The sequence below is a fragment of the Cylas formicarius genome, unplaced genomic scaffold (assembly GCF_029955315.1).
Source record: "Cylas formicarius isolate icCylForm1 unplaced genomic scaffold, icCylForm1.1 PGA_scaffold_4__25_contigs__length_36172078, whole genome shotgun sequence".
In the NCBI taxonomy this organism is placed as follows: Eukaryota; Metazoa; Arthropoda; class Insecta; order Coleoptera; family Brentidae; genus Cylas; species Cylas formicarius.
Window position 1 is genome coordinate 211,899 of NW_026844334.1, and position 24,235 is coordinate 236,133.

At 39.7% G+C, this 24,235-nt stretch overlaps 2 protein-coding genes across 5 annotated transcripts in view; one reads left to right on the forward strand and one right to left on the reverse strand.

Annotated features, from left to right (window-relative positions):
• The first annotated feature begins 141 nt into the window (after window positions 1–141).
• On the forward strand, window positions 142–14,098 carry LOC132701083 (polycystin-2-like). 2 transcript variants are annotated; one of them, XM_060668754.1, is made up of 14 exons: window positions 142–185; window positions 233–337; window positions 392–504; window positions 559–666; window positions 1,161–1,288; window positions 4,231–4,458; window positions 7,026–7,254; window positions 8,492–8,722; window positions 9,342–9,431; window positions 10,665–10,817; window positions 10,874–11,079; window positions 12,554–12,660; window positions 13,866–13,932; window positions 13,984–14,098. In XM_060668754.1, the coding sequence occupies exons 1-14, from the start codon at window positions 143–145 to the stop codon at window positions 14,078–14,080; spliced, it is 1,905 nt and encodes a 634-aa protein (XP_060524737.1). In that variant the 5' UTR covers window position 142; the 3' UTR covers window positions 14,081–14,098. The 2 variants fall into 2 exon arrangements, with proteins under 2 accessions (XP_060524737.1, XP_060524738.1); XM_060668755.1 differs by lacking the exon at window positions 559–666.
• A 3-nt stretch (window positions 14,099–14,101) lies between these two features.
• LOC132701084 (uncharacterized) overlaps window positions 14,102–24,235 on the reverse strand; it is a 34,844-nt gene continuing 24,710 nt past the window's right edge. For 2 of the 3 annotated variants that reach the window (XM_060668756.1, XM_060668757.1), the window contains exons 2-4: window positions 21,460–22,765; window positions 19,434–19,600; window positions 14,102–16,031 (exon numbers count right to left, since the gene is read on the reverse strand). In XM_060668756.1, coding sequence (XP_060524739.1) covers window positions 15,765–16,031; window positions 19,434–19,600; window positions 21,460–22,765 — 1,740 coding nt within the window. In that variant the 3' untranslated portion in view covers window positions 14,102–15,764. Of the gene's footprint in view, window positions 16,032–19,333; window positions 19,601–21,459; window positions 22,766–24,235 lie in introns of all 3 variants that reach the window. The other variant, XM_060668758.1, reaches the window with a different exon arrangement.

Here is a 24,235-nt window from a genome sequence, read left to right on the forward strand (position 1 = left end):
ATTTCGTTTGTTTTTATTGTTTTAAGACGTTATTTGCGGCAAAAGAATGCTTAGATACGCGCGTTTGTTGGTCCGTCCTGACATAACCTCACTTTTCGAATGGTTTCGACCTAACTGTCAAGCTAGCGTCAGTCAAAGGAATATGGAGACGGTTCGTGAGAAAAAAACGAGCAGGAAACGAAAACGTGAGTCGGTGGTAAGTCCATAGCGTCTTCTGATCGATCCGTTTCAGGGTTCTGGGTCACCACGACCATGGCGGAAGGTAGGGAGGAGCTGCTGACGTCGACCTTCCGCGAGTTCCTCCTCTACTTGGTGTGTCTCGTTTTGATAAGCGTTTGTACGTCGTTGCCCTCTTGTTTTTAGCCTCTCGCGTAAACATGTTCGGTTTAAGACTTGTTCGGACAAGCGAGCGACGCAAAGTACTACTTGACAAGCGCGATGAGGGGGCAGTTTGCTGACGAAGCAGTGTTCGGGGATATCAAGTCGGCGCAGGATGTCTGGACGGTAAAAAGAGACGCCATTTGATGGTGGTTTCTACATTCCGTGCCGTTATCTTAGTATCTCGAAGACACCCTGATGAACGGGTTGTTTGGGACTAACGGTAGCGCCCATGGAATAGTAGTACTCGAAGAGAACAAAGTACTCGGCTTGCCGAGAATCAGGCAAGTGAGTTTCGTCACGGATCAAAGATAAGTGAACTTAATTATGTAGCATTCCGTCCCGTTTCGGAAAGTCTCGGTGAGTCTCGTTTCGCGAGGGATCTGGATGTAGCAGACTGTCGAATGTCAAATAGAAAAGGACTAATAGCTGTTTCGTTTGAACGACGTGATTTTTATATGGAAATTGTAATTTGACAGTCGATAATAGTATAGTATTTGTTTATTTAATGTCATCTGAAATTATGATATATAATTTAGGAGTTATACATAGTAGCAATTTTTTCGAATTTTGTGAGAAAGAATTCAGTTTTGTTTACTCAACCACATCCACACAAGCAATAAGCCGAACAGGATTGAAAAAGGGTTAAATCTGCTTTTTAAACCGAAGATCCCGTCTCAAATGTTTATCATTAACTAAGTGGCTACTATTATTAGTGAATATGATATTCGCAAAAAAAAAGTGTGATCAGTAAGAGTGATTTTTTGCTACGTCAATCGCAGGTGAAGGTGAAAAACGATTCCTGCGAGATCCACGGATTCTTCCGCCGCCATTTTCTGTCCTGCTACAATAGATTCGACGCGGTCTACGAGGACACCGAGAGTTTCGGCCCCGCCCCCCTCACGCCGGGGTTAGTTACATGTTTTTAGCTAGCCTAGCACTGCGGGCCATTTTTAGTTTTATGTATTAGTGGTCCGTGACATAGAAACATAGAAACCTTTTAAAATAATTTAATTTAACACTGGAGAACTAAACTAAAAAAGGTAAGGCCAATTTAATTTTTATTTTTAACATTTAATAGAATAGAGTGCGACGGATGCTCTGAAAAGAAATATTTTGAAATTTTGTTTCCGCAATTCAAATCAATACATTTCAATTTTAATACTAGTGATTGAAATTCTCACTTTGGAAATATAACGAGACATCACGTTCTTCATTAATATAAATATTTCTTTTGACTAAGCCGCTATATTTCAACAGTGTTATAAAATGGCTAGTTATTTCAAAATCTGTCAAAAATAACTTCAACAACTGGTATATATTTGAAAACAGAAGAACGATTGGCACGTTCGAATTCGAAAGAATGTTTGACAGATAGAGTTTTAATTTTATATTTTCGATTGCAGAATCGGAAGGTTTAGGAAAAACGCTCCCACTTTGGTAATTTAAACTTCATCGTAGGAAGTTATCCATGTTGAAATGCCCTGTACCGTGCGTTCAATTTATCTTGATAACATTTTAATTGGCTGTCTGTTTTTAGAGATATCAAGGTAAACAATAAAACAAAATCTATGCTAAGCTTTTTTCCAGGTGACGTATAAAACACAACACTATCAAGTTTCTAACACATGGAAAACCCTGTACATTATATATGCATTTAATAGAATATCTAACGGGCTACTCTACTGAACCCCAAATCGTCGGATTATTGCACAATGTTTTTTTTTAATTATATGAGAAAATTAAAATATAATGTTGTAAGATAGAGGTATAACGCAACTTAAGACTAAACAAAAAAAAAAACAAATATATACACTGACAAAAACTGGGACCTACAATACTATTCTTTCAAGAAAATCTGTATAGGAGAAAAAGAAAATTACATGTTAAACAAAAAAAGCATATTTATGGGCATTGGCACTGCACACTAAACAGGTGACCCTTATATCGTGTTTTAAATATTTTTTCTTCAAGGGAAGTAAATTCGTTTGGTAAAGAGTTATAAAATTTAAAACCGTTATGCTGGAAGATGGCAGCCTGGTGACGTGGCACAGTGATTTTATTAATAAATCTGACATTCCGTGTGTCTACCGTCTCCCGAAAAACAAACCGCACCTAAAAATAAAGGTAGTACAGGGTTCGTCGCAACCTTCATCGCAAAATTACCCAAATGAAGTGCTCTGCGATTCTCCCAACCAATGAAGCTCTTTAAATATATGCGAGATATGGTCATATTTTCTTAGTTCTAAAATAACATGTATTTTGCACTTTTTGAATTCTATTTTTGTCTACTACATCGAGACAAGGACCATAAATAAAATCACAGTAGTTGAAACTAGAAAGCACGAGAGATTCACAGAGCATTCTACGTAAAGGAGAACTAAGTAGGAGACATGATTTTTGAATTAGGATTTTAATATATTCCCTAAAGCGCAACTCCGTATCCAATATAATACCCAAATTTTTCGCAGAGCTGTCCATTGAAAGCCTGACACCGTCAAGACGAATATCCACATGATCATTTGGAAACCGCTTGTTAATTTTTGAACCGAAAATCATTACGAGGGTTAAGTTTAAGGTTATGTTCTGAGGAAAGTTGTTTTAATATATTCAGGTCCTCTTTTATTAACCTGGATGCATTTTCGTAATCAGAGTATCATCGGCATAGGTCCGCAAAATATCAGCTGCGTAAAAAAAGAAAAACGGAGGCCCGAGGATAGAGTCCTGCGAACACCTGACAAAATCTGCTCTGAAACCGCTCCGCTACACACAATTTTTTGAAATCTGTTAGAAAAGTAGGATGTTACCAAATCAATCGGCTGCTGTGAAAGTCCATAATATTCATGTTTTGCGTTGTTTTGAAGTACATGATTAATGGTATCAAAAGCAAGCAAAATCCAAGAGTATGAGTGCAGTATGCATTCTTTTATAGCGGAAATTATATCGTCTGTTAAATCAACCAAAACAACCGAAGTACTGAATTCTGAATAAAACTTTTTCAAAAATTTTAGAGAGAACCGGTAAATTTCTAAGATCATTAAAATTTGTTGGATTTTTTTTCTTAAGTAAGGGCTTTCCAATGGAAGTTTTCCATCGATCTGGAAAATAATCAGTGCGTATGTCTTGAATTATTTTGTGAATATCCGATATTTCTACCATATGTATTGTGTGGTGTCATAGATAGGTCTACATTTATAGATCAAAAGTTAACTGTAGATCATTATTTGCAACTCTTAGAGCACCAAATAGAACAATATATAGAAGATTGAGTCCTAAATATATCCTCGCTGATTATATGACAGCAAGACGGTGCCCTTGCAATGTTATGCAAATTTCCTTTACATGGAATATCCCAGGGCTTGGATAGTTAAGAGACAATTCGGAAACGTTACTAAACGCAAGACATCATACAATTAGAATGTATGAGAAATGCGTTCAGGAAAATGGTCACATACAACGGTATTTAGAATAGTTATTTTTTTTTTACATTTTTGTCTTGTCATTTTTAATGTGTTTGTTCTACTTTAATTTGTATATAATTATTTTTGTTGCTGTCAGTCACGGCACTCTCAGAAATTATATAAAACATTCCTATTTTTGCCGATTTGTCTAAAAGAGTGGACTTAAATATATACAGGGTGTTCCATTTAAAAAATATGTAGGCTTATATGTCAGAAAATTGCTTTATGCGTCACTTGGAAAAAACTTGGCTAGTAACCCTACATTTTGTTTACCTAGATATCTCTAAAAAGAAAAAAGTTCCAGCCATGATAAATCGAACGCACTGTACATGGCGTTTCCAAATCCAATGCAGCGATTTTAAGGGGCCAGTTTCTCTCGCTCTCTCGCCAGATTCACGCACAGCGACGCCGTAGAAACGGGAAGCCTGAGGGGGCGGGGCGTCGGAGGCTCCATATACTCCGGGGGCGGGTTCTACGTCGACCTGCCGGCCGAAGAGGTCCTCGCCCGCACCGTAATCGCCGATCTGAAGGGCAATTTGTGGATCACCCGCGGCACCAGAGCGGTTTTCGTCGATTTTGCGGTTTACAACGGGAACCTGAACTTGTTCTGCGTGTGCAAGTAGGATCGTCTACGTCACGGTGACGTCGCGCGACCACTCGACTGACCGAAACGAACAAACCATAACCTAATATGCGATCGAATACGCGAACCCTCATAAAGACCTTAATTCCTCCGTGCAGTAGCAATGATTAATTATTCTATTCTATTCTATATTATAAAATTAAGGCGCAAAACCAAATAAAACTTTTTCACCAATACCACGAATCTAAGTCTACAACCAAATAAAATGCCAAGGTTCTTATTACAATTCATAATTTTCAAACGTTTACCGCTAATTAATAAATACATTTGGGATACCTCTTGAATGTTTAGGAGAAAAGAGAAACGCACTTCATTTTTTCACATTAAGTTGAAGATTATGCTTAGAAAAATATAGAAATAAGTTATGCAAATCCAAATTGATATAAATTGAAGCAGTATCAAATAATTTAGGATCGAAGGAGTAAAATAGCTGAGTGTCATCAGAAAATGAATCCAAATTCAAATATAAGAATAATATAGGTCCAAGGACGGAACCTTGCGGGACACCTGATGAAACAGGAAGAAATTCAGAACTTACATTGACAAGGGTAACTCTCTGATATCTGTTAGCTAAGTAGTTTTCAAAAAATCGAGTCCGTAGTAACTTAATTTGGCGCAAGTAAGTTTATGGCCAACCTGATCAAAGGCTTTAGAGTAATCTAAAGATATAAGTGCAGTCGCAAGACCATTATCTAAAAAACTAATAAAGTGATCGTTGATGTGTAAAAGTAGACTAATAGTACTAAAACCTTTACGAAATCCAGATTGGTCGTTAGTGACAATATGATTAGAAAAATTTGTAAGAAAGCATAGTACAGAAAAAAAAAGTACGAGTTAAAACAGAACCTCACTTTCTGTAGCTGGGTTGTTCGAGTTGCACTTGTTTGTGGAATTTTCTTATGTTACACAATGAACTGGAAACTAATAATCTCCCATCCTTAAATATGCCTACCAATACAAAATCGGGCCTAACATTGGGTCCTTTTTTTTAATTATATATATCAACGGTGTACACGAAATTTTTAAAAATGCCCGACTTAACTTTTTTTGATTTTTGATTCGGTGCTGTATTTGTTGTATTCATGGCTTTGTGCAAATAAATCAAGCCAAACTGAGATAAGACAAAGTATACGGTACTTTGGAGAAAATCGATTTGTAAATCTTTTTTTTTGAGGAGTTGAGGAGGATGTTTATATTAACTGGCATACAAAGGAACTTGTTTCTGAAATGTGGTCGGAGTACTTGACCCTCAGTTGAGGTTTTTGTTTCTTATCGAATTGGTAAAAAGATTGGATTTCTTTATTTCTTCAACCCAAAGAAGTGAAAAGCTTAGTTATGATGTTAGATCGAAGAACAATTTCAATATACAGTGGATAAAAGTTTATTTAGCATCCGAAGACAAATGGATATTTGCTGAGGTAGTTCGTCTTCTAAATTGTCATTAGGTTCGACTACCATCTCCACTTCGCCTCAAACTCTGCGTTGTTTTCCATGCCTTCTTCTAACAGGGGAAGATCTGCTTCATTCCAAGGTCCCCACTTTTTAAAGTGTCAAAAAACAGGAACCTTCAAAAAATGTCTGATTATAAAATTCTGATAAATATTTATCTGTATTCTTATGACGTACCTTCATCTACCATGAATATAATCCATAGTCTTAAAAAAGACTGTTGTTGTTTACAAATCGAAGAACTATGTAGAAGACGCAAAAATAGGAGAAGAATGTTGTTAATCGACAGGCAGACAAGACAAAAATGATTATTTTCAAACTTACCGTAATACAGGACAGGTACTTACCCTTACCCTCTGAACTATCCATCGGCATAGCACTGTTAAAACCCGAGAATCATGTAAATAAATACGTACTTACTGGAGGGATATTGCAATTTAGACTAAACTCTTCAGAAAGATACATATCACCTAATGTTGAAATAAACGCTTCTACTTATTCGAAAATACCCGGCAGCATCAATGCTTAATCAAATTTAAAACGGTCCACTTACTTTTCAAATAAAAATGTCAAGTTTCTACAAATATCCGTTACCGTCCATCTCAGGCGAGACCTACTTTTGCACAATATTTTTGGTCATATTATAACCGTGTCAGTAGGTTCTGCAATTTTTCTATTGATACGAATGTCTAAGACTGGGAGATTTTTAGTAGTTTCCACTTCGATAGTAAAACGTACTAAGGGACTAAGGCCCAACATACGAAAGCACCTAGAGTTTCCGTAATTTTGGTTAGTTGGTTAGTTAGTTTTGGTTAGCCTTCTAGATTCCTCCTTGTTGACGTAGGCATCTTCGGAAGATCCTTTTGAATACAAACCCCCTCCGAAATGTAATCTTAATATGCCTACATTTAAAATGTATAAAACAATTGACTAGGAAAAGAAAAATTTAAATCTAAATCTGGTACGTTATCGAGTTAGTTTGCTTTGTGTCATGGTAGGGCACGTGACGTGATCGGCATTTTCCATTTAATTTATAGGTTATGTTGTTCGCTGAGGTTAGTTAACGTTTACGTCGTGCAGCGGGCGATTTTCAGGTTGTCGTTCGAGTTTCCGCCGAGTGGGGGCGTCGTCGCCGGCGCGTCGTTCAACGCCGCTAGGCTGACGTCGCTGGACGGGCGTCGGGAATGGGCGCTACGCGTCGTCCTCTACGCGTTCGCCGCTTGTATGCTATACTACACGCTCGAAGAAGTCAGGGAAATCATCTACTTCGGCACCGAGTACCTCGCACAGTTTTGGAACTACGTCGATCTCTTCATCATCCTAGTACGTATGCCACGTGTAACGCTAGCTCGCAAATTATCTATTAGCTTCAGCTAAGATGAAGATTTTAACGAGGTATAATAGCCGTTGACTTAGATAGTGACTGGTTACTTTTTGCAAAACTTCTGGATCCCTGGAAGCCTTTGAGAAGAAAGCTACTTTTGTTATTTGACCTAATGGTCAAGAATCCCTAGTAGCTTTTCTTACATACGTTTTACCGTTGAATTAGAGACTAATAATAACCTCCGATTCTTAAATATTCGTATCAATAGACAATCAGACCTAACCTTGGACCAGAAAACTTACTCACGCAGACCGACAACCTAACGCATTGTCACATCACCATGCGGCCCAAAAGTCATCGGTTATCTACTCTCTTGTTTACAGAGCCGTAAAACTATCTCAGCCCAAGTCGCTGCACCCAGAATTAAAACATACATCTTACTTACATCTCTAATAATTTTAACATTAGAGATTTAGCGTTCCATCACAAAATACACTTCACCACAACCTCCCAAAGACAATGAGTTCGAAAGCAACTCCACACTTGCCACTTGCCTTACATTCAAAACATCTCCGACCACATATCAAAAGTTCTAAAGAAATATAACGTCAAAATCAGATTCACCATTTGTCCATAGAGGTAACAGCCAGGCTGCTGCAAATTTAGATGCGCTTGACTTCTTGTTAAGGTTCTCGCACAGATCTCTGCATGCATGGAATAAAACCCATGGCAGAGGTGGGCTGTCATGTAGACTAGCCTATGAGGAATATGAGAGCATCTTGGTCCAGCCAGCAGTTGCCCTTTCTAAGGGTCGCTTTCCGGGTTTCGAGCCCCACGAATCCTAATCTCTCAGTGAAGCGTCATATTTCTTTATCCGTACTACCTCTTTAGTACTTCTAAATTCACTTAGTAATTCTAGATTTCTCCTCTAATTATCGTCATTGAGAGAATTCAATTAAGTATCAAAACCAAATAGTGGGAGCTAACCCAACATTACATCTCAATCTGACTAAGGGTGCCTTTATCATATACTAACCAATGCAACCAGCTAGTTTCTAAACCATCCTCAAGTTATCTGCGATTTTGTGGGGAACGCTTAATTCCCCCAAAATTTACTAGCCAGGTTAGTTTTAAATATAGCGGAGTAACCACCAAACTAATGGTTCAGATCATTTATTATAAGAAAGGAAGGGTCATACTTGGAATTGATTTTGCGAAACTTCGAAACGGATATAGCTTACGTATTTTTACGTGGCGGCGACGGAGTACCTACGCGTCGCGGCGCCCGCGCGAGTGAGACAGATAATTGCGAACCCCCACGTCTACGGCAACTTAGAACACGCGGGTTACGTTGACGGAATGGTCGAAACGTCGGGCGCGGTCCTCGCCTTCCTCGTTTACATGAAGGTGTTCAAGTTTTTGAACTTCAACAGGCGCATGGCCCAGCTCAACAACACCCTCAGCCAGGTAAAACTGCGAATCTTTGAACTACTTCGTTTTTCCATTGGCTTGCGAAAACGTTTGTTGAGCTTAGTTTTATGATTAGTCTAAAATCTATATAGCGAAATTGAAGGGACTGCTTTTTTTTCGTTATAAAGGGTTATAGGCACTTGAAAAATAATACGCATATGCGTTGTGTAATATTTAATTATTTTATATACATATTTTAACATCTACTTAGGAACGATTTATATAAATATTTAAAAACTACATTTAATGTTTCAAATAATCGGTCGTTTTCTTTCTTACGCATATCGTACTCTGGCTTTCATGTTCACCATTTGTTCGAGAGGGGCATCTTTCCCATGATATATAAAACGTTTCTCTAGCAGCTTAACTGAATATAGGGCATGTTGTGAATCGGCGAATAAACACTGCCGTTATTAACCGCTGCAACGTTAAATCTAATCCTGATGTAATCTTGTGCATAAACGTACGAAAATTCTACCACGGAAAGCTTAATCAAGAGCAATGTCACAGAACACGTTTAGTGGTCCGTGACAATGTCATTGTTCTTCTTCTTAACCCGATGGTCGATAGACCAAAGCGCGACTGGCGAGTTACGGATACAAATCGTTGGTTTCAGTGCGCGAAAGATGTGGCCGGATTTTCGGTGATGTTTTTCATCGCTTTCCTTGCATACGCCGAGCTAGGCTATTTGGTGTTCGGCAGTCAGGTATGTAACGATTCGAAGCGCCCGGTGAACTTGGCTCCCGACCGACCGACTTGTCATAGAGTGCAAAAAAGAACATTGTTACCAACACAATCAACTGACCTAAGTATTAACTGTGGTACTGTGGCTAATGATCAATTATTGTTTACACAAAAAATATGGATAAATTTAGGATAACTTTATCGAAGGGCACTGCAACTCGCATTCAAAAGAATATTTTCTTATTGAAACCGAGTATCATTTCCAATATACCAGCCAAGGTAAAAGTTGACGTGTACTAACGTATCTTTCATCTTTTTTTTTTCATTTGGAATGGAAATTTATGGGCCCTACCCGACATAAGAATGTTCTGATTGCTATACAAAAGCTTTTGTTGCATTGGTGTGGCAGAAAATGTTTGTATTGATTTTTCGCCTTTACCGGTGTAAAACCGATCAAAAGTGAATGAAATGAAACAAAAATTTGAAACACGACACAAGACTTTCATCCACATTTTCAAGTAAAAGCCTGTAGGAATAACAGTTTGTATTTTTACGACAAAGGTAACCTCTATTAGGAGTTAGCACTATTTTTTTTAATAAATTTCATGGACGGCTCGCTTACAACTGGAACTCTAGCCCAACCTATGTCTATTGATTGTGTTATGCCTTAAAATGAATACACCATTCTCTTGAACCTTTCCTGATGCTTGATACTTGCTTTATTCTTTATCTTTAAAAAAACTTGAATATACACCTACAAAAAGTTAAACAATGCCATAAAATGCTTCGTTTTTTACACTAAACGTGTAAAACTCCTTTTTTAAGCTACTGTAAAATATTGAGTCAATTGTCCCTCTGTAACATTACGCGTTACCTTTTTCTGCGTTTTAAAGTAGCTACGAATTTACCGTCCAAAAGATAAATCATTTAAAATTAGTGTAAAATCTGATGTCCTAATAAAAATCGCGGATTCTAACCAAAAAAATGCAGTTTATTTATCTGTCATTCTTCTTCTTCTTTTTGACGTTGAACTTACGTCAGGCTAGACGATCACTCAATCTTTTAGTTTATCACGCATAATTTTGAATATATGTAACGCTGTTCTAAATCAGTCCTCGATACTTTGAACATTTGACACTCTGCTACCATCTCGATTTAAAATAAATATTCTCATTCGAATGATGATTTGACGGGAGGAGCCGGGTTCGCCGAGCCGGCCAGCCGGCAGTCGACGTTAGTCGTCACGTCGGCACAGGTCAGAGACTTTAGTACGTTCGGAGACGCCATGTTCACGCTGCTGCGTACCGTTCTCGGCGATTTCAACTACATGGACATCCACGAGGCGAACTGGGTCGTCGCCCCCGTATACTTTCTCACTTACATGGTCCTCGTTTTCTTCGTTTTGCTGGTGCGTAAGTCCTTCGACGAGGTTAGGGTTTGAGGCGTTTTGTTTTTTGCTTCGAGAACATGTTTTTGGCGATCATAAACGACACGTACGGGGACGTGAAGACCGACATAGCGATCGCGCCGAAGGAGATCCAAATGACCGAGTTCCTCAAACGGAAGCTGTTCCGATTGCTCTCGCGTTTCGGTTTCCGCAAGGGGACCGATGACGTCAGAGATCGGGAATTCGACGCGACCATCGACGATATCAGGAACGCCTTGAGGAGGTATACCCACAGAATAAACTCCGAACAGAAGCGACAATTGATAAGTGAGAGGGGGATTTTCTCATTGATTAATCTGTACTTTACGATATAACCTTCAAATTAGCCAACACGTCCAACGTTTCGAGTTTGACAGAGCGACTGAAAAGTGACAATTTTATATTTTGATTTTTTGACCAGTAACAAAAGTAAAATTTAATTTTAAACTTTACCCCAATGCGGACCGAAAATTGTACTGCTCTGAGTGACGTCAGAAAACGTGTTAAAAATCTAGGTTTGGATGAAAATTTGGACGCAACCACAGATTCGAATTATTTGCCTTCATATGTTCGGTTGCCCTTGCATTCTGTATTCTGAGCAGTTTCTACGTAGTATGTCTACCTATTATATTTAGGGATTTGTAATAAAAAAACTATAAGCTACCAGCAAATATTACTTTATTGTTTCTGAAAATATTCACCCCGTTGATCAATACACGTTTGCATTCGATAAAACCAATCATCAAAGCACTTTTCCCACATCGATTCGGGCACCCGCAAAACATGCTTTTTAAACGCATCAATCGCTTCTACGGGTGTCCAACAATCGTCGCCCATGTAATTTATTCTTAATGTTTGGGCATAAAAAGAAGTCATTATGTGCTAAATCAGGACTAAATGGTGGACGGCTCATCAAATCAACGTTATAAAGCTCAAAAAGTTCTTTGTTTAAACTGATTCATCACCTGTCACGATATGATGTTTGGAAGCACCGCGATCGTATTTTTTAAGCATTTCCTTCGACCAACCACCACGAGCCATTTTTTGAGCTGATATCAAATTGTGTGGAATCCAATGCCAACAAATTTTTTTAGCTGCCAAATGTTCGTGCAAAATTATATGTATGCTGATTCCACTTATGAACAAAGATACCTCAATCTCATGGTAAGTCACATGACGATCCTGCAAAATCAGTGTCCGCACTGCATCACCGATTTTGGAGGACCTACACGAAATTCATCCTTAAGAAAACTACGACCACCACTAAAGTCCGAAAACTAGCGATAAACGGTAGTCCTGATGGTCAAATTAAATTCATCGACGCATTGTTGTTGAGTTAGTCCACGTCTAAAGTTGTAAAAAATTATTGCACGAAAATGGTCCGGATTAAGTTCGTTTATAACTGTCACAATTTGTTTAATTTATCACAAAAAACAACAGTTTTCCGAAATCTAGCTGAGGAAACCTAACCTCAAAATGTCAAACTTCCCTATAAAAACGTTAGTCGCCAGATGGCAGGACAAGTTTAAAAAAATCGTGAAATATAAAAGGCAGCCTTCGTATAATAAATCTAAAGATCCGTAGATTGCAACGTTGATGTCCCATTAGCTGGGAAAGGAGTTGGACCACAGAACATCTAACGCGCTCGGATAGAAATATGTGGCGCATCTCTCGGCGCATCTGTACTGGGGTATTGACGCGCGGTTGCCATATTTCAGGTGCGGCTTCACCGACAGGGAAATCGAAATGTACTTCGCGCGGTATCGCATCGAAAGCGTGGGCGACGTCGCCGAGGAGGTCATCGACAAGTTCTTCGAGGAGTTCGGTTAGCGACCTCTACAAGTCTGAACCGTGTGGGAGACTTTTTTAAATTAATTTTTGCAAGAAAACTTATCCTTTTTTCTTAAATTCAAACTGGGGTCATCGGATATCTTTTTTTTTTTTTGCGCAAAAGGAAAACATTTGAAAATAAAAATAGTACCAGTAATAGCGATTTCCAACGATATTTTTTTGTCAAATATCTTGCGCATAACTAATAATAAAAAAAAAGCTTTCCATACGGCTCGGACTTGCAGAGACGTACGAAGTGTCTCAGTAAAGTACATATGAGGGAAACAGATGGTTCTAGTTATCTTCAATTTTCTTTTTTAGGAACCGAGTTCTAAAATTCGAAATAACCAATGCGGCCCCTGGCGTTTGTTTCGGAAACGCGAATTATTTCTGTTGATCGTTTTAGTTTTGTCCGACTTTTTCCCAGTAGCATTGGCAGTAACAATTCAGTTTCTTTTTCAGTGAAAAAAATATCCTTTATAAGGAAATTTTTGCACTTATTCTATCTTTATTTTCAAAAATAATTAACAGTTGACAATTTTTGGGAGTTTTGAGCGCCAGGTTCACTTATTGATATTTTGGGTTAGGATTAAGATATTGAGTTGCGGTTTTCACCGAGTCGTTGGTTCAGCCCTCATGTCTCACCACCCACGTCCCTGCGTTTGTCCTTTTTTCCGAAAAAATTTTTTTTGCTGAAAAAAAATCCTTTAGGACTAAATGTTTTTGCACTTATTTTAGCGTTATTTTCGAAACTCATTAACACTTTTAGAAAACAAAACCTTAGAAATTTCGGAAATTGGCAGGCGTTAAATACCACACGGACAATAGAACATTTTTTGGAAGTTCTGAGTCCATTTATTGAAATTTTGGGTTAGCATTAAGATATCGAGATGCGGTTTTCATTGGGGCGTTGAGCAATCATTTGACTATCTTATGACGTAAAAAATCTCACATCACCTCTTTGATAAAAGTTAGTCAGGTCTCATTAAACGGAAAACATTTGCCTTAACTTCGTAGAAGCTTTAAAATTGGAGATAACAATTTACGCCCTCTGGCGACCGTTTCGGAAACCCGACCATATTTTCCGGCATTTTCTGTTGGCCGATTCGCTCGGTATTTCTTTTTCCGGCCGTCCGTTTCCCGAACGCCGTTTACTGGGACACCCTGTATATATGGCGACGCGACGTTTCTTCCTTTCAGCCAGGGAGGAGGAGGAGTCTAAGAAGGCGACCGCGGCGGATTACGTGCGCGCCAAAGACTTCCTCGGGTGAGTCTACGCCCACGAAAAACTCCATTTTCTATTTTCCCTGTGACGTAGGCAAACCGAGCAGCTCGAGCGTTTGGAAAGGGGCGTGGTCGAGCTCGCGCGGCGGGTGCGCGACCTCTTGACGGCCGTCGAGGGAGTCCAGAAATAAAACGACACCTCTAATATAGCGATATTATCTTTATTACAAACAAAAAAAATATATATATATATGTACATCGCCCTCCATCTTTGATACAATACATTTACAATACCCTAAGATCAGTCAACGTTACCTAAAAAAAAAACAAGAATAATAATGGCGCCATCTCGCGGCGACCGTGAGCATTACGAAATGTTTGCGTGATATACGGGGTGATTTCTTTTTACCGCACAAACGGGCGACGAGCCCGGCAGAAAGAAATTTCCTTTCTTTCCATCCTTCTCGAAATATACGCCGGCCGTTAAGCCCACAATCCCCCCCCCCCCCGGCCTCAATCGCGATTTTTAATATATAACTTTTGCAGCCACCCTGTATATTGCGGATTCGAATGAGGAGCGAGGGGCGGCAAATTGCGAGAAACGCCCGGTATATCTTCTTTAGTTTATGACGGCGCTCCCAAACAAAGATAAAACATACACATTATTTATATATATGTACAGGGCGGGTCGAAAAGATGGCTTCGCCTCGCGATGGCAGACGTTTAACAATATCTGGGACTTTGTGGGTTCTCAAGTGTAAAAATTACGGCTACTCAAACATATTAAAATGTTTGAAAATTTGCAGCCGACGCAAATAACGTTGCATTTTTTGTTTATTATTCATATATAACCTCAAAACTGCCGTCCATGCATTTCTGACGAAAAAAATATGCGAAAACATCTTTTTACCGTGATAATCACCTAAACCCAAGTTTCAATGAAACATATAAAGGTGCTATTAAAAAATAATAATAATAGTGACGCCCTGTACTATAGAAAATCAAATACAGTCGCGAATCTTTTCGACTCGCCCCGTATAAAGGCGCGGCCATCTTAAAAAAATACGGACCTAACCTAAAAACAGCGGATGACGTTTATACCGATGACGCGCACTCGCGTGGGTATACCTATCACAGTCCAGCACAGCGAAACGAAGTTACCGGATTACACGCTACAGGGGAGAAAGAGAGAAAGAAGTAAAAAATAAATAAAAGTGAAAAAGTTTTTTTTGTGGCGCGAAAAAAAAAAAGTGGAATGTTTTCGCCCGTCTTCGGAGTTTTCCCGCGCAAATTCGGTTCGTGTTCGCCAAGCCTTAAAATCTTTATATTTTCGAAAACATAAAAATTTTGGATATCAAGGCAAAGGGGTTGAAATATTAAATATCTCAGAAACGAGAACAGAGAACAAATTGGTAGCCATTTTTCATCATCTCTGCAGTTTTTTCCGTTACTACCAAAATAATAAAAGTGAAAATTAAAAAAAAATGAAACTGTACGATTAAATGACCATTTTTGAAAAAATCGATTCTTAGCGCGAATTTTATATTATTTTTTATATTCGCCTACAATTTTTATGCATTCGGATATGTAGAGTATCTAGCAAAGTTGTTTATAAATGTTTCTATAAAATACTATAAAGCGTAACTAAAAAAAAAAAGATATTAAAATGTTAAAAAAGTTCCAGTGTCAGTGGGCATTTTTGAAAAATATATTGCACACCCTATTATCTTTAATATTGCGTATTTTTTAATTTTTCGATAAAAAAAAAGCTGGAGAGTAGAAAAACTTGTAGTTTCGGCGGCTGTTCGCCAGTGGCGTGCGAACACGGGCGTCGCGTTCGGACTCCTCCGTTAGGGGAACTCAAAAAAAAAAAAATTAAAAAGGCGGCGCGGCGTCGCGCGGGCCACGCCCCCCGCTCATGTCGGACGTCGTCTCCAGCGAGTCGCACTCCGCGAGATCTTCGCCGCGCGAGCGGCAACACGAGCTGACGGTGTCGCCGCTGTCGATACTGTCGAAAAATTCGGAGCGCCGCCGCCAGGGGGCGCCGCTAGGGGGCGCCGTCAGCGAGTCCGGATACTCGCTATATGAAGAGGGAATCCATCGAAACGGAGATTTTTCTTTTGCCCACGCAAAATTTGGATCCTGCAAGCGGAAAACGTGCGCCGTGGAAAACTTTCGGTATTAACGGGTACTCCCCAAAACAATACTATACAGGGTGTTCCCAATTCCAGGGTGTATTGTAATGTTGTAATTTAGAGAAACCCGTGTGTTACACTTTCCGGTGTCTCTTAAAATATTGAAGACGCTCCCGTACCTTATTTTGAGTATTTTTTGTGAGAAAAATGAACATTTTCCTTTTTTTTGCAGAAAAACAGGTCTTTGGAAAAATGTGTTTTTTTTTTACAATAAAATTGGGAATTTTTATTATGGACGAATACTTTTGCCTGTCTATAGCGAAAATATATTATACCAATTAAAAAAACGATAGCGATTTAAAATTTGGAAGGTCTCAACCTTTCAATCATGCCGACTTGATGATGAATATAAGCAAAGCCACCAAAGTAATATTATGTTTTTATAAAAATGTATGTACTTATCTGTTTTTTTTTCTTCCTGTGAGCTTATTTTTTAACGGAGTTTGAAAATTTTGGGGTCAAAATGTTGCAAAAAAATGACGGGTTTTAAAAAGTTCCCACTAGGGTGCTATTTGAAAAAACTAGGTTATCATAAAAAATTAATTCTTTATAACATTATTTGCCATTGGACAATTAAAGAAAAGTATCATTTACAATTTCTCATAAGATCAGGTGACCCGGTAAATAATTTTTATGAGGGTCACAGCCTCCTATACAAAATTTTCAAAAATTAAATAAAAATTAAGAAAAAAAAAGAAACCCAAAAAAATATAGGTTGTGCCATTTAAAATTCGGAAGTTACTATCGTTTGCGCTCAAACCGAAAGTGCGACCACTGCCATTGTCAAAAAATTGGACATTCAGCCTATATTAACCCTTAATATTTCGAATTTTAGTTTTCAAGTGTAAAAAAAGCACATTTTTTCAAAGACCTGTCCTTTCCGAAAAAAAAAAATGGAAAACTTCATTTTTTTCAAAAACTACTCAAAATTTCGGATCTTATGCAGTGACAAAAATTCAAACATAAATACATACATAAAATTACTTTAAATAAAATATATATTTAGGGTCAAAAACTTTTTATATTTCACTTTTTTTTTTTCACTTATTGAGATAAGGTATAGGAGCATCTTAAATGGACCGCCCCTTTACTCTCGACACCTTTTTACAAATTATTTCTATTCCGCATTGTATATTAATTAATTGGGCTCGTTTTTTAACGCCTTTTTAACGAGCTATGGTCCCACCTTACCAACACTTAATCCATGGATATATTAAAATGAGGAGAAGGAAAAGATTCCGATTAATTTCAGAGAAGTTCGGAAAAACCTTTTCTATTGAACCATTTCGTTCAATACAAGTTGGCATTATTAAGTTTTAAGTATGACGTTTCTGTTTTTTGCGCTTATCCTAAACACAAATTTTTCAAATACAGACCTGTATTTTTTATTTAACATTTTGAAAAAATACTGCGAACCTTGCGATTTTTTTCATTTTTTAAAAAGTTTCCCGACTAGAACCAGAACATCAAACCATATTCCACCCCGCCAGGAACGACAAAAACCGGATCATTTCATCAATAAAATAAAAAGAAGTAAAAAAACAACTAAAAAATAAAGCAAAAAAAAAAACGAAGAAATGAAGAAATCTGTAAAAGACATGGAAGGGCATGAAGGGTAACAAAAGCTAAAGGTAACGGTTGGGGCGACTGTGGAAATGCTAAAAGTCACCATCATTATCATCAATCATAAAAAACTCCAAAGAACAAGTCGACATTATTTGAAACGCTGGGTTTCATCCTAAGGTACAAGAAGAGAAATATCTAAAGCAATAAACGGAAAGTTGCGGGACACAACGATAGGTGGAAGGAGGTGATCGCGGGAAAATAAAAGGGACAGATGAAGAGCGCAGATGCGATGGGCAGATGACGACGAAGAAGAAGAAGATAACGATGAAGAAGAAGATGATGATGATAAAAAAGATGACAAGAAGAAGAAAAATAAAAGGGTAAGGTAAGTAGAAAAAAAAAAGAATTTAGGCTTTAAAATCGATTGGTCCATAACACGATTAAAAAAATCCATACCTTGTGTGGCTTTTACTTAATTTTTGCCAAACTTCTCCTAACTAATGACTAAAAATAATTATTATCAGTAGTCAGTTTGAGTATTTGTTAAAATAAGTCATCAAAAATGGTGGAATTTGGGTATGCTCAGAACGTTAATCGAAAAAAGAAGTAACAACGTACCCTTTCTAGGGAAAACCGTAAACGTGGCAACATCCCCGGCATATCAAATTTCTTAATATACTTAATATAAGATTATCGTAGCTATACGGCAGAAAAACCAAAGCGAAGCAATAACAGGCAAGTCCAAGCAACGTCACGCTACCAAAGATCGGTCAGAGCGATTGTGCGGTTACGTCATAGCATGACATCTTTATGTAGTTCATTGCTGAGACATGTTGGATTACGTCACTGCACAGCTGCGCTCACCGGAGTATACCACTACTACTACTACTACCATAATGAGACCAAAAATATAGTGCATTTATTGCTTTCACGTTGCAAGTATTTTACCGCAAATCTTCGCGGGACCATCCCAACAGATATTTGTGATTTATGACAAAGACCAATGAAGTTACGCACATTGTTGGATGACTGTGTTACCTATTTTTCTCTTTTTCACGCCCATCTAACTTACAGTTCTCTGAGGTAATTTTGCCACAGCAGACCGGGCATTTAAACTCCAAAAGAATGTTGTTCGTTTGATTGCCGGTGCAGGTTGTTATCTGGAGCACTGTCGACCAATTTTTAAAAAGTTGGAAATTATGCCACTTCCTCGTCTGTATATTTATTATCAATTATTAGAAATACGCGAAGACATAGACAGCTTCAGTACTCTATAGACTATTTCACTAGAAATAACAATAACAAATAAAAGTTCGAAAGTAATCATTTTTGTCTTGTGTGTCTGTCGATTAACAACATTACTCTTCTTGTATTTATAAATAGTTTCTTAACTATCCCAAAGGTTGGATAGGGAGCGGCGGAACTATGGATTGGCCAGCGAAGAGCACCGACTTAGCTTTAATGGATTTTTTCGTTTTTTTTTTTCAATCAGTTAATAGACAATTCGGAACCGTTACTAAATGCAAGACATCTTAGCAAGCAAAGATAATCGCGGGGTCGGTTGTAAAAGCACTATATTTCTGGTCCAAGTATACTACTACTACCCCCCCCCCCCCCCCCGCTACTGGAAAAAAGCGCTCAGGCGGCATAAATCAAAGAAGCGTGTGTGGTGGTCTCACTTACTCCGCCCGGCGGTCAAACAGAAAAACAACAAAACGTCCAGCTACTGATTGCCGTCCCGCCTGAAGAAGTTCCATATGGAGGAACCTGTTTTGGACCGTACCTTTTCGTCTTTCTGTTGCTGCTGCTGCTGCTGCGGAGGCGGCCACTTCTTCGTCTCGACGTTTCGCGACTTGGAGGCCGCCCTACCCAGGCTGCCGTTGCTGCGCCACGAGTGATGCGCGGAATCGCCGCCGCTGCGGCTGCGCTGCGCGGCCGGACTGCGTTTACCTGCGGGAACGGTGCTCGGTGTGCTGAGATGGCAAAACGTGCCCCGCCCCATCCCTACGTGTGTCGCGTGTGTCAAAGGAGTAAAACAGCAATAACAACAAGATTGCTTTCGAAAAATCGTGGCAGTGCGAATCGTCTATTGCCGTACTATGCGGTACGCAGTCTACAAAGTCACTACGAAGCTCTTTATTTTAAATGCTCTTTGTCCTAGAGGAACGCATTGTTTTTCTATCGTTGCTCCTGCAGACCGCTATGGAAGTTTCTCAAAATCGATGTCATTATATTATATAAAACCTGAAACTCTCGCGACGAAGTTTACGATACTGTTCAAATAAAATTATTTTATTATATTTTTTGGGAATTTTCATTTACGCCTAATAATCTACTCTGAAAATGAACAATTTTCAGGGCCTTTTAAGATTTATAGTATCGAATCTTCCGCGTCTCTTGGTAAAATAATTTTGCCGATCAGGTTAATAGTTTTTCAGAAATTTGTTTTTTTTTTCTGGAAGATAAAATAAAAAAAAACAAAAATTTCAAAAATTAAAAAAAAATACTAGGCAAGTCTTGATTGCTCCCAGTTTTTACGGTTTAGATGTGGGCGTGGCCTTTCACTTCTCTGCTAAATTTGAAGTCGATAGTTACAAATTTAAGACATCTATTAATACAATACAATTTGAGAAAACTTAAAATACAAAAGTTTTATCAGTCCATACGAACTATATGGTCGCGTGAAAGAAAATGGCAGCTGAAATACAGCCTTCAAGTTATGGTCAATTATCCTTATAAGGGGAACCCACTTTTTAGGTTTTTGCAATTTGCCGGCGCACACTGTACATTTTTAAAAAATCATCAAGAATAGAATGGACAGTCTTCTGGTTCAAGAATTTTTTTGATCGGGTATACCATTCTTGAGAAATCATTTTTTCTCGATACCCTGCAAACGCGGTTTTCAAATTTTTAAAAATACTTCCCGACCCCTCAGCCCCCCCAGTTTCAATAGGCTCCGTTAGAGGACTAAGCTCTATATTTGTGCCAAGCTTGAAATCGATAGCTGCAAATCTCGAGTTTCATAGCGATGTACGAAAATCACAAAAAAAGACAGATGCCAATTTCCAATCGCGGCCATTTCCTATGGGCTTATGTGTCTCGTCGCCAAAGGAGAAAAATTTCAGTATCCGGGCTCCAACGGTTCCGAAGTTTTTTGCGTTTTTATGAAGCGTCTACAGAGAACGGAGAACGGAAAACAGAGAACAGACAAAAAAATGAAAAAGGCTTTTTTTTTTTCGACGCTGATTCCATCTGTACCAATGGTGACGCTGTACGACGCACCGTTTCCGAGATAAGCTAGTATATTTTCAGCCATGCGAAAAAAACTGACAACACAATCACAACCTTCTAGTTATGGAACCCAATTTTCAGTTTTTTGCAAATTACCGACACACCCTGTACATTTTTAAAAAATCATCAAGAGAGTTTTTGATCTGGTTCTTGGGCGTCTTTTGGTTAAAACATTTTTTCGATGGTATACGCCGTTTTTGGGAAATAATTTTTTTTCTCGAGATCCTGCAAATGCGGTTTTTTTAATTTTTAAAAATAGTGGAAAATGGCGACAAAAAAGGTCCGACCGCGGCCATTTCTTACGGAATCACGTGTCCCGTGGGTCGTTTAAAAGGATTCAAATTTCAGCTCCCTCGCTCAAACCGTTCGGAAGTTATTCGCGTTTTTACGGAGCGTCTACAGACAACAGAAAACGGGGAACGGAGAACAGACAAAAAATTAAAACGTTCATTTTTCGTGTGTACTTTTGAAAAGAATCGACCCCGTCGACTTCCCGAAAGTAACGGGAACGCACGTACCTGCCTGTTTCGGCGGCGTGTAACTCTTCAGTGGTATTTTGCTGGGCCGCCGCTTCTGCGGCTCCTTGGAGCGGCGATCGGACTCTGCGTGGTCGTGCGCCGACTCGGTGCTGCTGCTGTGGTCTTGCTGCTGGATGTGGATCGGCAGCATCGCCTTCATGCTCTCGCTCGTTATCTCGGTACGAACGAAGGGCTGCTGCTCCGACTCTGGCACGACGTCCGGCGAGCCTTTCGGCTTGTGCAGGTCTTCGAGGAGGCGCGCCCGCGCCCTCGTCCCCTCCAACTCGATGGTGCGGTCGGCCAGCTGGAACCTCAGCTCGTCGTTCTCCTCCCGCGCCTTCTCGAGCTTCCGCGCGAGGTCGCCGACCCCGTCCACCTTTTGCCTCAGCACCTGGTTCTGCACGGTAGCTACGAGCAGGTGTTTCTTGAGCACCAGCGGGTCGTGCTCTTTCAAAATGGCGGCGATCTTCGCGCGATCCGGCCCGGCGACCTTCGGCGCGCGCAGCTGTGGCTGCTGCTCCGCACTTTTCGCGCCCTTCGCGACGAACTGCACGTGGAGGTCGTGGATGCGGGAGTTGATCTCGCCGCGTTGCGACGCGATCGCCCTCAGCTGCTCCTCCAGGTCTTGTTTGGCGACGAGCAGGCGCTCCATGTCCTCCTGGAGGCGAGTGGTGCGCATACGGCCTGCTACCACTTCCGCCTCCATTTCCGCGAGTCTGTCGAGCAGGAGGTCGCGCTCGGTGCGCAGATGAGCCACGTCGTCCGCGGACGCGCGAAACAGGACCCTCTCGAAGTTATCGTCCTCTTCTTCCTCCTCCTCCTCGGCTTGCCGTTCCCTGATGGTGCTCTGTAACGCTTCCACTTCCTCTTTGAGTCGCGTGCCCTTTCTCTGGATCACGTCCAGCAGGTTCCAGAGCTCGTCATCGACGGCGGAGGAGGAGGAGGAGGCGGTCTCCTTGCTGGACGCCTCCGTGCTGAACCCGGAGTCTTGCACGGCGCCGGAGTCTTTGCCGGGCTTCTTCTCGCCCCCGCGCCTAACGGGGATGTTCGACAGGTGGTGGTGGTGGTGGTGGCCCGTCGTCATGGTGGTCGGGGTGGAATGGGCGGAAGTTTGCTGGGCCATTTTGGTGCGTAAGTTGGGGAACGTTTCCATGACGAGGTCGCGGAACTCGAGCAACGCGCCGACCTCGTGCTGCAACTCCTGCAGCGCGACCAGCGACTTGGCCTGCTCGCTGATGAGGTAACGGAAGGGGGCGACGGCCGCGACGCCATGCCCAGCGTCCGCTTGCTCCACGGCATCGGAACCCTGAAGCAGAGAGGGCGAGATTCTTAATCTTTCGATTTTAAATAAGCGCCCGTTTCTGATCAATCCGTTTCTAAAAAATAAATCAACATTTTTGAGAAAAGAATCAAAATTTCTGAAAAATAAGTCAACATTTCTGAAAAATGAACCAGAATTTCTAAAAAGTAAATAAGCATTTGTGAGAAACAAATCAAAATTTCATTACGATAAGTCAACATTTCTCAGAAAAAAATCAAAATTTCACCAAATTTCAAAAATCTTGTTTCACCAATGGGTTCACCTGTTTTCGAGTGAGGGTGAAATCTACTAAATTTATCACATCCATAGTTGGAGTACTGGGAAATAAGTTTTGTGCATCAATAAACAATAATATTGGGTTAGAAGGGATTTTAATATCTTTAACTGTGTTGATTTTTTTTTATATTGCCTCTTGTTTTCATATTGCATTTTTTCTATCATTTGCTTCCATATGGGAGGCCAAAATGCTCATGACTGTATAAAACTAGAACTAGAAGACTGTCAGTGAAACTGTTCCGTTGTCCGACTCCCGAATAGTATTGTATAACAATGTGCTGATGCCTGGCTACTGTTATATGTGTTCTTACTGTCGTGTCGACTCCTATATTGATATTAATATTTTGGAAAACCAATGTTTGTCATACTAGAGTTGGGTCTTTATCTATTTCACTGTTTTATTTACGAATTACGTTTTTTGATCACCGTAGCAGAAGAAAATTCATCCTTAGAAGAAAGCTTACCAAGAGTTTCCATATTCTATAGACAGGATAAAACGGTATCTATAAGTTTTAATAATTTGTATCGTAAAGTAAACACGTGTCTACAGAGTTGGAGGTTCGAGTACACGCAGCGCAGCCAATCTGGGTCGTATTTCTCTTTCTCTCTCTCACACGCTCGCAACTTTGTGTGTTTACCGACGGGAGCGTCGAAAACAAAAACGAACAAATTAACACCGCAGATGGCGTACATTTACGATACACGAGTATATCTCTATATATCGCGAGCTGAAACGAGAAAATCTGAAAGTATTGACCTCGTCTGCGACCTACAAGTTCAATACGATCCGCGTGGGTTTCGATTCGAAGCAAAAATTAATTTTTATCTCGTCGCCACGTCATACGTGCATCGGTCATTGCTTTTCGCGTTGACTTTTCCGTTTCTAAATGGCGACTATTCGACCAATTTCGACAAATCGAAGTTTCAACTTTATGTCCCGTGTTAGAACCATCCCGCCCTCAAGTCTACCACGAAGAGAAAAAAAATCCTTATGTATACTTGGTTGCCTATAGAACTACGACAGAACATAAATTGCTAACAATATATGATTAAAATTAAAAATCATTATCATTAAACATCATTCCTATCTTTCACTATTTTTCTCCTTTCTGTGACGTGTACTCCCACAGATTTGTTGCGCTTTAAAGAAAAACCTATTTGCGTATACATGGTTGCCTA

What these genes read in the sequence shown, in the direction of transcription:
- LOC132701083 (XM_060668754.1), top strand. Translation starts at nt 143, where the DNA reads ATGGAGACGGTTCGTGAGAAAAAAACGAGCAGGAAACGAAAAC. An exon ending in GCTTGCCGAGAATCAGGCAA is followed by an intron (nt 667 to 1,160) that starts GTGAGTTTCGTC and finishes CGTCAATCGCAG; the next exon opens with GTGAAGGTGAAAAACGATTC. An exon ending in TCGATCTCTTCATCATCCTA is followed by an intron (nt 7,255 to 8,491) that starts GTACGTATGCCA and finishes AAACGGATATAG; the next exon opens with CTTACGTATTTTTACGTGGC.